At 33.5% G+C, this 16,090-nt stretch overlaps 3 protein-coding genes across 3 annotated transcripts in view; 1 reads left to right on the top strand and 2 right to left on the bottom strand.

Annotated features, from left to right (window-relative positions):
* The first annotated feature begins 1,428 nt into the window (after positions 1–1,428).
* LOC112052304 (28S ribosomal protein S15, mitochondrial) lies at positions 1,429–4,615 on the top strand. The gene is made up of 5 exons (XM_024091324.2): positions 1,429–1,744; positions 2,150–2,283; positions 3,332–3,405; positions 3,682–3,803; positions 4,132–4,615. The coding sequence occupies exons 1-5, from the start codon at positions 1,545–1,547 to the stop codon at positions 4,433–4,435; spliced, it is 834 nt and encodes a 277-aa protein (XP_023947092.1). The 5' UTR covers positions 1,429–1,544; the 3' UTR covers positions 4,436–4,615.
* A 1,885-nt stretch (positions 4,616–6,500) lies between these two features.
* LOC112052291 (SH3 domain-containing protein Dlish) lies at positions 6,501–11,991 on the bottom strand. Its single transcript, XM_024091312.2, has 7 exons — positions 11,807–11,991; positions 10,470–10,663; positions 9,822–10,009; positions 9,136–9,302; positions 8,515–8,613; positions 7,481–7,635; positions 6,501–6,693 (listed from the first exon to the last, which is right to left on the bottom strand). Exons 1-7 carry the CDS (start codon positions 11,853–11,855, stop codon positions 6,529–6,531), a joined length of 1,017 nt encoding a protein of 338 aa, XP_023947080.2. The 5' UTR covers positions 11,856–11,991; the 3' UTR covers positions 6,501–6,528.
* A 2,446-nt stretch (positions 11,992–14,437) lies between these two features.
* The window catches only part of LOC112052305 (double C2-like domain-containing protein beta), a 48,349-nt gene continuing 46,696 nt past the window's right edge, over positions 14,438–16,090 (bottom strand). Inside the window, exons 8-9 of the mRNA XM_052883014.1 lie at positions 15,762–15,995; positions 14,438–15,099 (exon numbers count right to left, since the gene is read on the bottom strand). Coding sequence (XP_052738974.1) covers positions 14,802–15,099; positions 15,762–15,995 — 532 coding nt within the window. The 3' untranslated portion in view covers positions 14,438–14,801. The remainder of the gene's footprint in view (positions 15,100–15,761; positions 15,996–16,090) is intronic.

The following is a 16,090-nucleotide window of genomic DNA, read 5'->3' as shown; positions in this document are numbered from 1 at the left end:
ATCATGTGGGGGGCCAGGCCCACCCCAGGAAATAATACTAGATACGCCAATGAGCTGCAACGTTGTTTCATGACATCATGACAGCGATATGGATTTAAATTATTACAGCATGAACCCAAAAAATTAAAAAAAATAAGTTTTGAATTTGGAGTTTACTGAATAATTTGGGAGTGTTAATAGACTTTCTTGTATTTTGTATCATATTTATAAGTATTAATAATGGAATGTATTTCAATGTCTTGCACTTTTATTTTCCTGTCGAGCTTATTCACGTTTTTCTGTCATAGAAATGTAGAATTGAATGTTCCAAAAATAATTGCCCAAGTAAACCATAAATAGTAAACAAATCATTGTATTTATTAGCGTTATTATCTAATTAATTTATTGGCGTTTTTTTTTTGGTTATTTTAAGAGCTTCAAATTCTTTAATATCACACATTTTAATATGACCCTCTTTATAATATTATGTATTATTACTTTTTATCATACTAATTTTAGTAATGCATCTAGTGTAATAAATTCAGTCATATTGTGGAGTGGTACATTCAGTACAAAATCTACTAAGATTATAAGAGTTATAATATTTGTTTGGTTTTTTCTAATCTGAAAGCAATAATATAGAATGGTTATGAAAACTAATATGAAGTTTTTTTTATAACCTCATCATATCAACCGATGGATGGTGATGGACAGCAGGACATAGGCCTTTTGTAGGAACTTCCAAACATCAATCCTGTGGAAATATAGGCAAAGTTTTGTGTCAATAAATATAAATAAAATTGGAGTGACTGATTTCCAATTTCCAAATTATTCTGTTGTCTCAAGTGCTTAGGTATACCTAAATCCCTTAAATTAAAGCCATACCGGATGTGGGTACACTGTTTACCAACAAAATATATTAGAAATGAAGGTAGAAAACCTTAGACCGTTATTAATGGTCTAAGAAGAAAACGCATGTCATTTCATAACTTATTTATTAAAAATATGTATATATGTATGTTTTTTGTAAAATGCTATTCAAATTATATTAACTATATTTAATTGTTCTAAGCTTATTAATCAGATTTATTTTTATTGATGTAGGAACAAGATAATTAAAATTATATGTGAAATGACTAACGACATAATATACCTTCAATTTTAATTTGTTTGATGGTAAAAGGATGGTAAACAGTGCACATCATAGATTTACGAGTCGGTACAAGTACTTTTATTTCTATGGTGCACATCGAGTATGGCTTTAGAATAGAACCATCTCTTTTTTATCTACAATTTTATTTAAATAGTCTATAAATAAATATATTAATTACATGCAACACAACTGACAATATAGACTGTACCTTTGTCCACTTTCAACGCTCGGATTCCGAACGTTTTTTAGTCGTCAAGCTATGTATTTTTATGTCTAAGTCAACGTGACGTTACTGTAAGGTTGTCAGTTTGACTTGACAATTGACATTAGTAAAGTGAGGTTATAACGAAAACAGTTGTTTGGTGATTTTAATAGATTTTGATTATTTTACTTGGAAATAAATGTAATAATTATGTTGCGACGTGCCACGTCGTTATTTATACCAAATCGAGGAGTTAACCAGCTAGTAAAACCCTTAGTAAATATAAAGTGGACGAGGCCGCAGGCTATACCCGCATATAACCCAGAAAAGTCGGGTGATTTAGAAGGACTTCCAAATATCCCCGACAATTCGTTAGGCAAAGAATACAGCCTATGCGAAGAAATAAAGGAGTAAGTCATAACTTATGTACATATGTAAACTTGCTTGCATACTGGAGCATAAATCTGTACCGATTAATTTTCAGTATTGAATCAATTTTGAAACTTGTATTTTTACTTAGTTAAGGTTCTTTACCCAAAGGGCTTTGATAATATTTATTCCATACAGCGGATATGATTTTTTTGCTATTTTTATTCTATACATATTTTGAGTTTAGCCTATTTTGTAATTAACCTAAGTTGAACCCTGAGAATCAAACCCAGTACCTCTTTATTGAAAACTAACAGAGGCCCGCGACTTCGTCCGCATGAAATTTAGTTTATCACATATCCCTCAATAACCATGAATTTTTCTCAATCAAAGGCTATCAAAAGTAGCCTATGTGTTAATCCAGAGTAAAATCTATTTTGTTTTAGTGCACCAGAGTCAGTGAAGAAAATATTCTCAGTAGGACATCTTGGTAAAAAGGAGTACAATGCCCTTGTCAAGCAAGAGTTAATGGACAGAGTTAAAAGACATGAATATGATGAGAGGACTGCTGAGACACGAAGTATAATGTTTATTTTTATAGTGTTTATTTTTTTTATTCTTAACAAAATTGCAATTCACCACAATCTCACCTCATGGTAAGTGATGATGCAATATAAGATGGAAGCAGGCAAAGTTGTTAGGAGTAGGATGAAAATGATGTTAAATCTCTTGGTCATCATTGCTGGTAAGGTGGTAACTAGCTAAGGCCTGAACCTATGGACCAATTATGAATACCTCAATCAGATCAGCCCAGGGATCAAACTCAGGACCTCTGTCTTGTAATTCCACTATGCCACAGAGGTTGTCAAAAGTTATCTATTTAGAAGGATTATTATCATTCTGACATATAGATACATACATACATACCATCACACCACATTCCTGAAAAGGTAGGCAGATACCATGTTCTTCAACTGGTTCTTTATATTTCTTGCATATCTCCCTCTTTTCTTTCATTCTCATAAATCCTTTCATACAAATTTATCCATGTACCTTTGATCTGGCCTTTAATGAAGAGAACTGTCTTCTTTGCCTTCCCCACCAATATTCCTATTCACACTCTCCTTATAAATTCTGTTTGTTACATGCTCAAACCATTGAAGCATACCTGTCTAGACTTTAGTTGCTACATCTTTTAAACCACAACGTTCTCTAATGAGTATGGAATAGTATACTATTTCTCATTAGATGACTTCTTACTCTTCAATGTTCTAATTTTTACTACATTTATATACTTATCCTGCCATACCCAACTTTCACTACTGTACATAAATGTTGGCACTATCACTCTGTGGAAAATTTATAAATTCTTTTGTAAATTTAGAACCCAGACACAGAATTTATTTCACTTCTTTCTCTTCACTTATCTTATACTAGCCGAGATCCTGCATAGTTCCTGTTCTTGTCAGAACATGGGGATAAAATTTAGCCTATGACACTCACAAATTGCGCCTCTCTAGGGGTAAAAGAATTATCAAAATCCAGAGATTACACCCTACAATACCACAAACTTTACTTTTTTATAATATTAGTATACAGTTATAATTATTTTTTATATCTCATTCCAGTTGCCAAATTAACAGGACAAATTCGATGCTTGCAAGATACGATGGAGAAGTTTCCCAGAAATGCAAAAGCTAAGGTTTGTTGTAATATTATTATTTCTCTAATTATGGAAGATATTAATTATTATATTTAATTTTAAACACTAATAATTTTGATGCAAAATTTCATCTCAAAGTTTCATTTCCCATACCATATCTTTTAAAAGTAAACTGATAATAAAACGGACAGTGAGTCGAATATGTATTGTTAATTTTGTGATACTTCAAAGTTAATAACACTTAAATTGTATACTACAACTACAAACACATATATTGTAGTTACATTATTACAAAATAGTATGTTCCGGTTACAGAAAGCAGTTCAAGAGATCATAGATAAAAGGAAGAAGTTGTTAAAATATCTACGTCAGTATGACTACAAAAAGTTTGAATGGTTGTTGGAAAGGCTAAACATTGAATACAAGGCACATCCAGAGTGAGTAATTTTAACATAAAAGTAGTGATATTCGCAAAGGTGTACTGTCAGGTTAGGCACTGTTTAGGTGTATTGTACAAAATCATTAATTTTTACTGTAAATTTCTAAGAAAAAAAGAAAAGCTCAGTACTTCATTACCTGACCTAGTCCTCGATCTAGGCCTGTAGCCATGTGGCACGTCGATACTCTTTCTACGAACCTAACGCATCGGCAATGGCAGTTTTGCAGGCAGGGCTAGGCAATGTATTTATGCATGAATTGTACGGATAGCACTCTACACACTGGATGTCTGTGTCCATCAATTGTTAATCGCAATTTATGTTTCAGGTCCTATCACAAACTAACTCGTAAGGAATCATTACGTAAACTGACGGAAATGCACTGTGACAGCATTCGTCAAAGCAAACTTTCAGATTACAGGAACTTACTAGAAAGTCAACAGGGCCCGTTCCTCAGACAAAAGTTGGATGCACTGAAGTTTATTAGAAACGAGCAAATGGACTTACAACTGCCTATAACAGTGACTGAACAGGACATCAATAAAGTGGAGGAACAACTGAAAGAGTGGAAAATAAAAGATGAGCTCAAAGAACAGGTTAAGAAAAAGAAGAAAAATATTCTTTTGGATTGATGGAGAATGTAATATAGTAAATATGTAAGAAAACAAAATTTATCTCTCTGTCATTAAAGTTCATCAGAGTAAAATTGCCTTTTAAAGCTATAGTTCATCTACTCATACAAAGAGTGATATTTAATGCACCGTAAAATTGTAAACAGGAAAAAATAAATACAGTATGATGTAGTTAAAAAAGTTTTTTATTTAAAATTAAAACCTTATTCTAAGGGTTTATTGAAACTAGACACTATTTAGGGGTTAAGATGAGCTAAAGTAATCAAACTTATTAATTCAAACATACAAATCAAAATTGATTTTGATTATACTTTTGATACATGTCAAATTTATTATTATTATAACTCTGATAACTCTTTATTTAGCTTAATGAACCGATTATATATTATTATACATGAATGTAATACAATTTTTTTTACGTTGCCACTTCAGCTTCACTTGCCCAGCATGGTCAGCATGGTCAGCATTGCCCAACATATTGTCTAGTTTGAAAGCACCCAAATACCCAAAGTATAATTTCGTAACACTGTTTCAGTCAATTTGGACGGACAATTTACAATAAATGGAATCATCAGATCTTAACTAAATAATTGATACTTAATTCTAACTTCTATGGAAGACTAATTTATTGTACATTTATCTGCGAAATAAAAAAACAAACAACTTAAAAATATCTTACTGATTACGCTTACAGCAACAACTACTAAGTACTCCGGTCATACTTATAGTCTTAACTAAACTTCGTCAATTAAACAAAATTTAGTCTATAAACCTGTAAATTAAGTACATTTATAAGAAAAAACGCTTACTATTACACATAAAAATCTTGTAACAAATCTGTCCGCGTTAATTTTGATATTTATGTTTGACAGTATCAGCACCTCACTCACAAATTAATAAGCAATCAAATTACTTTTGACAATTGAATAACCAAGCTTATAAAATAATACGCACACTGGTTACATATCACTTGTTATGTAAAAATATAAGTTTAATTTTCTACAAAATAATAATTGGAATGTGTTTTACATAAGTTACATCATCATATTAAAGAAAAATAAACTGAAATTGTAGACTTGTTTTAAATTTATTTGTCATTGACTTACAATCAACGCCAATAACGACTTGACAAAAATCAAATCTAAATTCCGATTCAAAAATTAAAACGCAGTCAAATCAAGAAGCGCAGTTGGGGTATCTAGCTCTAAATACAGGAAGATTTTTGGAGTGCGCAAATTTTCCTATTTTTTACATAAACAAAATTGAATGGATACTTTTATAATTTATTATATTTTATCTCACAAAGTTAATTTTATTCATAAAATGTTGAGCACTTTACTGATATAAACTCTTTGCTAAGATTTAAAAAGTACCGTTTGTTTTTAGACAGATGATAAAGGTTTTATACTACATTACGGCATTACAATATTGAAATTGGTGAAATAAGAGATACTTTACGAGCAAATGTGTTATAAAAAACATTATAGCACGGTTTACCAGCGTAGAAATGAAAATTACTAAACAACCTGCAGGAATCAATAGCTTTGTGTTACGGTTTAAGGTTTTATATTGAGTATATTTAAGGTTTTATATTGAGTATAGCCTTGTAAACTAAGCCTAAATGAAATAAATGAACTTTGACTTTGATTTTAATGGGAGTAGGAAAAATATATTCTATTAACGATGCAGAAGCGCCACAAGAAATTTGCGCACTACAAAAATTATCACCCTGTATCTCAGACTAATTAGATAAAGACCTGCCTCGCAAGACATTATTTTTCTGTCAAAGTATATGATCAACGATCTTATGCGATTATGAACACTGTCTCTATAGAATCGATGTATCATAGTTTACAATCGTGTCCGTTTGTTATAAACCTCCGTAAAAATACCTTTTTGTGTAGTTAAATGGTGTAAAAAACGAACAAAAACGGCTAGTTTAGTACAAGATATGTATGAAATCTAAGCTCGTTTTCCTTAGAAAATGGCAGAAAATTTTGTTCGTGAATTTGTTTGTGATACTAGTCCTTAAGTATTTAGTCTGAGCCCTGTATAATCGTAAGTCATTGGGGTTTACGTTACTGTATGCGTCATCAGAGCGACGTGGTGTGCGGCGCGCGCGCGTAGGCGGTGGGTATGAAGCCGGAGCGGCGCGACTTGGGCGCGTGCGCCCACAGCCAGCCCTCCACCGTCTGCTGCGTCAGGTCGGCGTACACCCACTCGCCGCGCTTCACCGACAGGTCGTCCGGCGCTTGCGCCTGGAACACGAACTCGAATAAATAATTGTCATCATCATCATTGTCATCATCATCATCATCATCATCAGGACCATCATCATTATCATCAGCATTAACAACCGATAGATATCTTACTGCTGGACTGTCTTGAGCATAATCCCTGCAGACACTTCAATTTTATTTCATCAGCGTAACGTAATGGAATGGGTGGGTTTCAAAGTTACAAAATAAAACCCTTATATTTTAATTGTCGATTTACGAGCGTGTTTAATTTTTTACTTATTTTCAAGGAAGTATGCGCGGTGGATTTACAAGACGGAGGTCCTGGGTTCGATCCCCGGCTGGGAAGACTGAGATTTTCTTAATTTGTCCAGGTCTGGCTGGTGGGAGGCTTCGGCCGTGGCTAGTTACCACCCTACCGGCAAAGACGTACCGCCAAGCGATTTAGCGTTCCGGTACGATGTCGTGTAGAAATCGAAAGGGGTGTGGATTTTCATCCTCCTTCCATCTTAGACTGCATCATCACCATCAGGTGAGATTGTAGCCAAGGGCTAACTTGTAAAGAATAAAAAAAAAAAATTACCTCCTTATTATTCACTAAAATTTTCTGACAATTTCTGTAAGCCAAAGTAATAAAAATTGCTTTTAAAGTCTGTAGTTTTTTTTTCCACTGCTAAAAGCGAAAAAAGAAAATAACCATTTATTCTTCCTATAATTTAATCTGCCAAATGCAACCAGTCTCCATGACGCTCGAGTAACTGCAAATTTAGCATCTCGGGTTCCCTACTATAATATGCAATATGTATACCTTATAATCATAGAGCATGACCAGCTCAGTCCCGTGGTATCTCCCATCGTTGTCTTGTTGTATCTTGTTCATGGTGTTATTGTTGTTGGTCAATGTGTTGTTTGGGTTTGTTGTCGGCGGCGTGTGAATCTGCTGCGGGTTCTCTGGTTGTGTTGCTAGAACAACAACATATATATTTTTTAATTTAACAACATTTTTTTTGCTGCAATGCAAACATATAAAATAAAGGTTTGTAATGTACATACATTTTTCTTTTAGTTTTTTTGTATTTTAATATAATAAACATTGAAATAAAAAAATAAATATTGTATCAAAAGAATGTTAAATGACCATCAGGTGATATTGTAGTCAAGGGCTAACTTGTAAAGAATAAAAAAAATAAAAATAAAAAAAAAACTGCATGTGGAGGGACGCAAGAGGAGAGGAAGTCCAAGGAGGAGATGGTTGGGATAGATGGGAAGTTGGGAAGATATGTGTGTATAAGTTTTTTTTTTTATTCTGTATAAATGTTTTTTTATTCTGTGCCCTTGACTACAATCTCACCTGATGGTAAATGATGATGCAATCTAAGATGGAAGCGGGCTAACTTGTTAGGAGTAGGATGACAATCCACACAGGATTGTCATCGGTTTCTACACGACATCGTACCGGAACGCTAAATCGCTTGGCAGTACGTTTTTGTCGGTAGGGTGAAACCTTCCACCAACCAGACCTGGACAAATTAAGAAAACCTCAATCAGCCCAGCCGGTGATGGAACCCAGGACCTCCGTCTTGTAAGTCCACTGCGCATACCACTTCGCCACGGAGGCCGTCATAAGTACTAAATGATAAGTGAACAAATGATAGAAGAGAAATAGAAGAGATACATATTTGGCCGACCCCACTTATGCTTTATTTTTTAAGATAGAAATTTTATATGATATGATAGAAATGATAGAAATTTTATTTTATAGAAATATTTAAGTATTTTTTTATGATAGAAATTTAAATGGCAGAAGAATTAGACAGTGTCATAAAAAAATAAATGCCTTACCTTGCGCCACTGCAGGATAAACAAATCCAGAAGGAATAAATCCCTCCTGACCATCGCTCCTCACAATCCAATACCAATCTGGATCTTCTCTGTTCAAAACTAAAAAAATAATCTGAATTTAAGAACCGCACTTTTCCGCAATTACGTATGACGAAGTTATGATTACACCAATTTATCGCTAATTTGTTCATTGACTTAAAATATCAGAATTCATAAACTACCCAAAATGTCCATTATTAAGTTGTGATAGAATAATATACACAAAAAGTTTGTCAGAACTGAAATGATGACTCCTGTTTTACAAGAACAGAAGTGTTAAAGCTCTAACAGGCTAAAATCTCATTAGTTTCTTTGGTGTTGTGTTGTGTAGTAGTCAGTAATAAATAATTTTTTTATGGTTAATATCATATAGAATAGCAACACATCTCATTGCAAACTTGCTAAAAACCTATCCTAACCTTAACACCTATAGGCCTGTCCATAAAATAAAACAATATAATCCACCAATAGCCGCAGAATCGAAAATAATGGTCGGTCTTTTATCACACTGGGTTGAACAAACACTTTATAGGTCTATAGGTGACAAGCTTTTGCTTTTAATTAATATAAAAAATATGACACCTGTTACAAACTCTCCCCTTTCGACATCCACATCATTTTCATCCCTTGCCGTAAATGTGTACAGGACTACATATCTTCCAGAAGGATCCTTGCTAAATGGGCACGCTTCTCCTTCACTGCCCATTTCAGAGTGGCCGTCATTTGTCGCTCCGTCAGATAGAGATAGCCTATAAAGAGATTGAAACAATAACAGTCAACTGTCAAGACATTTTTTGTTAAATAACTAAGTCTTGACAACATTAATCATTAATTCTTGACAATGTGATGCAATCAAGATATAGGATTTTAATCTCCTTTTGTAATTTTTTGTAATATATGTATATACATACATTTTTATATTACACAACATAATTTCAAACACAAATTATTGAAATTCTTGTCTATATTTAAGTTCATTTTATTTTAAGTGATTAAACTAATTACAGTTCATTTCGTATAGCATGGTGCGGGTAACCATTCTTTTCGTTTTTAAAAGTTGGCCGCGTTTCGCGATAATAGTACGTATTACGGACATCATAACGTACCCATGCTAAAGATAGAAATACTTTAGTGTTTCCTGCCGCCCACAATTTGAATAACTTCTAGGCAAAACTCTTGCATCTTCTAGACAAGCACTGCTTACAATCAGGCGTGATAAAAGACAAGTACAAATCTTTAATTAAAACTAGTTCTGATAGCAAACTTACTGTGACACATCTCTATGAGCCATGTCGGTAGGAGACCTGCTTCTAGGCAGCTTTTTCTTCAAATCATGATGGTCGCAGGGGGCACAATACGAGTGAGGAATGAAGCCTTCTCTCCTAGAGTCTGTCACAATGACGTACACCCAGTCATTCTCCCGATATAATACATTTACAATTTGTCCTCTTTTTACCTACAAATAAGAAATAAACCCTAGATATAATCATAACTACAAGTAACAAAAATCAATACAACAATGCCAGTAAAATTACTTGTACTTGCAGCAGTTAAACTACTTCCAGTAGTTACCTCAAAGTTTAAGCAGCAGTCAAACTTGTTAGAATTACAATTCAGATTTTGATGTTTAAATTTATGAAGAATGTTGATATGTTAGAATTATGGTGTTAAAACAATTATAACAAAAAAAATATGCTTAGTGTCTTAGACATAATTTAAATATTCAAGACATTATTATGCTAAAATGTATACCAAGGTATAAAGAAAATTTCAAATTGCACTTGAATAAATTCAATAAAAAATTGTTTAACATCTAAGATTACAAATAAAGCTTAAAACATGTCATGGGTTTCAAAATAATAAATGAGGTACAAATTTCTTAACTTGCTTTTGTTGCTTATGCAGTTCTATCTTACCTCAAGTTCATCATCAACACAAGGTGCAAAGTCATGCAGCACCACCATTTTGGAGTCTGGACTGAGCCCATGTTCCTTTTCAATGCCAACCCTGACTAATGTTTCAATGCTGGCCGAGCCTGTAATACGTCCCATACCAGGGCTTAACCCTGACCCTGGGCGAGAGAGCTCCTTGTCTGAATCTCCACTGCTCGCTAAAATAAAATAAATTAATTTATGATCACATTCAGTCTACTAAACACCACCGTGAGCCGTGATAGCCCAGTGGATATTACCTCTGCCTCAGATTCCGGAGGGTGTGAGTTCGGATCAGGTCTGGTGCATGTACCTACAACTTTTCAGTTGTGTGCATTTTAAGAATTAAATATCACATGTCTCAAATTGTGAAGAACAAACATAGTGAGGAAACATGAATACCAGAGAATTTTCTTAATTCTCTGCGTGTGTAAAGTCTGCCAATCCACATTGGGCCATTGTGGTGGACCATTGGCCTAACCCCTCTCGTTCTGAGATGAGATCGAGCTGAGCAGTGAGCCGAATATAGGTCTAATGACTATTATCTAGGATAATGACTATTCAATTTAACACCACATTGCATGAATGACCTCATGACTAAAAATTCTATACTGGTTTGAAACTAGTCTATCCATACTCCAACACTACATCACAACATGTGTCTCAGCTGTGTGTTATAAATAACATATTTTAATAATAATATCAATATTTAATACAGTGTTGTGTTCAGTGTGGAGTACCCTTAACATGTGAAGACAAAATAATATTGCTTTTTCTTTAACTTAATAATTTCTACAATCCTTAAAACCAAAAAAATTATTGTATTGGACAACAGATAATGTAATATTCAATTCCTGCTGAACAATTTAAACGATATTACTTTTATAACAGCGTTTGTTCTAAAACGATATTGAACATTTTTATTTTATGCCTTGAGGCATAGTCTACAATTGATTTATAACTTAAAAGTTGACTTATAGAATCAGGTTACAGATTGACCTGAATTACTTGTCGGCAAAGATGACAACACAGCTACTTTAACATATATTAATGTTATTAAGTAAATATCAGAGGACAATATAATCTCGAGTCTTTTTTGTCCATAATAATCAGGCAAAATAGACTAAGAGTGGGTCAAATCAAACGCCAATTTGTATTGTTATCTTCATATTTTCATTACTTAGTTTTCAATTACTGCTATAACCACGCAGGTGCAACTTTTTGCAAGTTTTAATATGAATTTACGAGTTTTATTTATAATTATGTAGAAAGTTTGAGGTCATTGACATGAACTTTTCATATAAAAAGTTTGTGACACTTACATTTCTTCTTCTTTCCCCTTCTTATTCTCACAGGACAAAGAAATGCCATGATTGTTCACAAATTATATCATACTCTTTTTAAAATATCCAGTAATCAAATGAAACTTTAACAAAAACTTGAACAAAGTTTAAAAATCAGGCATTTTGCATTTGCGTCACAGACAATTAAAAATAAAATACATTAATACAGACTAAAAACTTTAGTGACTGGTCTTACAAAGACAATCTCACATGTTGTTTTACGACATCTCGGAGGAGTTAAAATTAGCGATCGTAATGATCACGCTCAGCAGGGTTATTATGTATCTCGGTGTACCATTAAATTATTGAGTCCATTAAATATGTATTATTAAGATTGAGTCACTACAACGTTTTTAATGACAAATTAGTAAAAAAATAACTTAACCTAATACTTAATTTTAATTATATATTTCAATAACGAATAGTCCAAATAGTCAAAATTCTAGACTAGTTCTTTTGTAGAATAGGCTACTTGCCTCTTTTGTAAACAGTGTTAACACTGAAATATGGAAGTTTATTAAGCTATATTTTATTTTGTCCCGTCAATAAGTAAAAAATTTAATATTTTTTATTTGATTTTGAAAATATCTACGTAAAATTTTTGCCTGATTCATTCAACAGCGTGATTGGCGTTTGCAGTGATGTGATTATATCGCTTTTATCTCTATAAATGACGCCATTTGCTAATGTTTTGTGTTTCGGCGGCAAAAATTTTACGTAGTTTCAAAATTTAAATCAAATAAAAAATATTGGACGTGATTATGATGATGACTTTCAGAGAAGGGTTATCTTCCTTGTTTAAAATTGTTAAAATACCGTCTTCGTCTAATATACTAGACCGTGATATATTTATACCTAAAACAACTGCGAAAAACAAAGAAATATAAAATCACTCAATCTTGGTCAACAGTTACGCAAAGCTAACTTAATACTTCTCGCAGGCGTCCTACACTTCGATAAATCAAAAATGGCGGTACTTACCGTAAAACCACGGGCACCGTCTTCTAGCTACCGTCGGCGTCGGCCACTAAGGTAACAAAAGAGCACGACAGACTTCAACCGTTAGAAAGATATAACGATATTCGATTGCGTGTACGCCTCGCAGGCGTAGATTAGGCTTCTAGGGTTAATATGACTGCGTTTGTCAGGAGTATTTTGGATGTACTATGTTTGTGCGTTGTTGTCATAGTTATAACGTACGTAAGTAGGGTAGAATAAAAAAAAACAGGTAAATTATTCAATGAAAAAAATATATATTCTGTATTTTTGATATAACATTTTAAACATTTATACTTTACATAATACAATAATGCATGCAGTTTTTAAAAGCTGATTAGAATAACGACAACAATATTATAAGTTAAGTAACATAATATAAAATTGTCTTTGGCACGTTAACTTCAATATACCTATTACATACCTAATTTAAATTAAATCATCAAAAACATGATATTCTTGATAATGAGACTAAAATAATTCGCACATAAAAGTAAAAACTTAAAAAAACCACCAATATGTTACTAGGTTCTTTGTTTCATTGAAATTGGCATCAGCATAATCAAGGTAGGTACTCTATGTATCTGTAATATATATCTCGATATTGCAATCTGTCGATATATTGTGAACTGAACATACTGATCACAATATAACGTGTTATTTTTCGATATACTGTAATCTATCGAAGTGAAACCGTTAAATTGTTAATCAGGATGAATTTACCATAGAGTTACAAAAATATTAGCGGGCATAATAAAAGAGTCTGCTGTAAGGCCGACCAATCAGGGGCAAGTTTTGACAGTTGACGTTTTAAGATTGCAATTTGACGGTTTCACTTCGATTACGTTAAAACATGTTAAATTGTAATCAGTATGTTTAGTTCACAATATATCGATAGATTATAATATCGCGAGTGAGATTATAAATTAACGCATTTTACAATTTAACGGTAACATATATAACATATTTATATCTATATTTGTATTTATATTTGTCAACATTTAAAATTTCATATTCCATTTGTTTTTAACAATTACTTATTAAGTATTACTCAAAGCGAATAATTTTTACGTAACAACAAAATAATGGAAACATTGACGAATATCCCTAAATTGTTTTTATATTTCTCTACCTAACTATTCAAACTCGTTCAAAATTATCGACATGATGAAAAAATAAAAGAACTATTCTAAATAATTAGTTTCCTTTTGATATATAACTAACAAAAATATTCATTATGAATATTTTTTTGATATCGCTAACGAGTTAAATAGGTAATTTGTATTAATTATTAACATGGAGCAATTACTAAAATACTGAATTGCACACTAATAACAATCAACTTTTTATACAAAAACATTTTTAGTTTTTACAAATAATTAAGAATAGCATTGTAAAATGCAAGGAAGAAAAAAATATTATCTTAAATTACCTTTTTACAGGTAGGTAGGTAAACTGAGAAGCAAATAGATATTGAAATATATTTTCTATAATTACTGTAACTTAAACATTCTAGGTATAATATAATACTACTATCGGTATAGAATAAATCTCTCTGCCTGAAAGATCAGGCAGAGAGATTTATTAATCTCAGTACATAAATGAAAAATAATTATTGTTCATAGAAAAGCGCGTCAAAAATTTAAAATTAAATTATGGCGGCTCTACAGTAGCTAGAGGGTAAATAAAAAAGTGCTAATAATTAAATTTTGACATCGTCATACTTTGAGATTTCTTACAGCAGATTTTTCTTGGTTTTATTTAAAAAATATTTTGGATTACGGTAATAGTAGAGTACTTACTCCCGTAAATACGGGAGTTAGTGGCATTTACAACTAAAATATTTAGATTCTGTAACTCGGCACATTTACATACTGCCTCGGTCTTCCGCTAACGCCAATTCAGAGCATTTATGTTTCGTTATTTGCTGATTATCTCTAAATAATTTCCGCCTTTAATTTTCGTGGAGACAGATAATTTATAAATGTTGTGTGTCAGTTAGAGAGTGCCATTGCTCGTGTCTATGGTCGGGGAATTTGATACAATCCATCCAATGCTTGAGCCTTTGGCCTTTACTGCTTGCTCCCAACACTAGACTGCCTAGAAAGTCGTTCGGTTTCCCGTAATCCTTATCCCAGACTGTCACTGTTAGATTCTGGCGAGAAAGCTCCGTTGGTCGAGTTTCGAAAAGAAACTCCTCGTTCCAAACGGGATTCAAATTCCGCCACTTGATGGATGATTTGTGTTTTTTGTGGTACGGATCAGGATCTAAGTATCTAGAACAAAGAGTTTGTTTAAATTAGTTTAGTTTAGTTTAGTGTCATTTTTTTAAGTGGCTTCAAATCATGATATTCAAATCCTGGGTCGAGACATTATATAACTACTGAGGTTTTCTTTCTTCTAAGATATTTTTAGTAAAGGTTAGTAAAGGTGCCCGGAGTTCGGAAGTTGGTGCTGCTACTCCAGTGCCTCGGAGAGCACGCAAAGCCGTCGGTCCTATCATTTCCATTAACATCTGATAGTGGCCGTTAATTTAATATTAAGCATCACCCTAATACCAACCAGCATTGGAGCAACGTGGTGGGTCTCCATATTAAATCTTCTATTTGATTTAATCTGTTACTAAATGGACTGTAATTTTATTTAGAAGTTCAAAAAATGGCAAACAATCGAAACAGTTGTTGGCCATTGTCTTGGCATATCGTTATCTCGTGGGCTTTGAAATAACCATATAATAAGCCGATGGATGTTCAGGTCCCAAAAGATGGCGCCCCACACCGAAAAGTGCAGTGTTGGTCGACCCCCCACTAGGTGGACCCAGACCGTTGTGTTTGGGAGCCCATGCAACAGGCCTTTGTCCAGTAGTGGACGTCCATGTGCTGATGATGACTATTCTAGAGTATATAAAGGTATAAAGTTTACGCTGTTGTCAACTTACAGTTTAACAAACGGGTCGGAATACCCGTTACTGTCCTGAGGGGGCAGGTCAGCTGCTCTGCACACAGTTACGACCAGAGCTCGTCTCTTGGTGCTGTAGCACAGGGCCAGCAGCAGGCGAGGCCCTGTCGGCTCCGACCCCGAAGCCCCGGAGAGAGCCAGTCGCAACTGAGCTGGTGATTTAAGGCATTCTCTCAACGCGACTGTCGCTGAGCCCATTTCGTCGCAACCGTATCTGTTGATAACAACACATTACAGGACCTGTAATAAGGCCCTAGTCACTTTATCCAAGCTGAAACTTTGTCAGCGCATTCTCTTACAGTAGATTGA

The sequence above is a fragment of the Bicyclus anynana genome, chromosome 8 (genome assembly GCF_947172395.1).
Source record: "Bicyclus anynana chromosome 8, ilBicAnyn1.1, whole genome shotgun sequence".
NCBI classification, from domain to species: domain Eukaryota; kingdom Metazoa; phylum Arthropoda; class Insecta; order Lepidoptera; family Nymphalidae; genus Bicyclus; species Bicyclus anynana.
The sequence above is the reverse complement of the archived record's forward strand: the minus strand, read 5'-3'. Positions and strand labels throughout refer to the sequence as shown.

What these genes read in the sequence shown, in the direction of transcription:
- LOC112052304 (XM_024091324.2), top strand. Translation starts at nt 1,545, where the DNA reads ATGTTGCGACGTGCCACGTCGTTATTTATACCAAATCGAGGAGTTAAC. An exon ending in CTATGCGAAGAAATAAAGGA is followed by an intron (nt 1,745 to 2,149) that starts GTAAGTCATAAC and finishes ATTTTGTTTTAG; the next exon opens with TGCACCAGAGTCAGTGAAGA. An exon ending in GAATACAAGGCACATCCAGA is followed by an intron (nt 3,804 to 4,131) that starts GTGAGTAATTTT and finishes TTTATGTTTCAG; the next exon opens with GTCCTATCACAAACTAACTC.
- LOC112052291 (XM_024091312.2), bottom strand. Translation starts at nt 11,855, where the DNA reads ATGGCATTTCTTTGTCCTGTGAGAATAAGAAGGGGAAAGAAGAAGAAA. An exon ending in AAGGGGAAAGAAGAAGAAAT is followed by an intron (nt 10,664 to 11,806) that starts GTAAGTGTCACA and finishes ATTTTATTTTAG; the next exon opens with CGAGCAGTGGAGATTCAGAC. An exon ending in TCATGCTCTATGATTATAAG is followed by an intron (nt 6,694 to 7,480) that starts GTATACATATTG and finishes TTCGTGTTCCAG; the next exon opens with GCGCAAGCGCCGGACGACCT.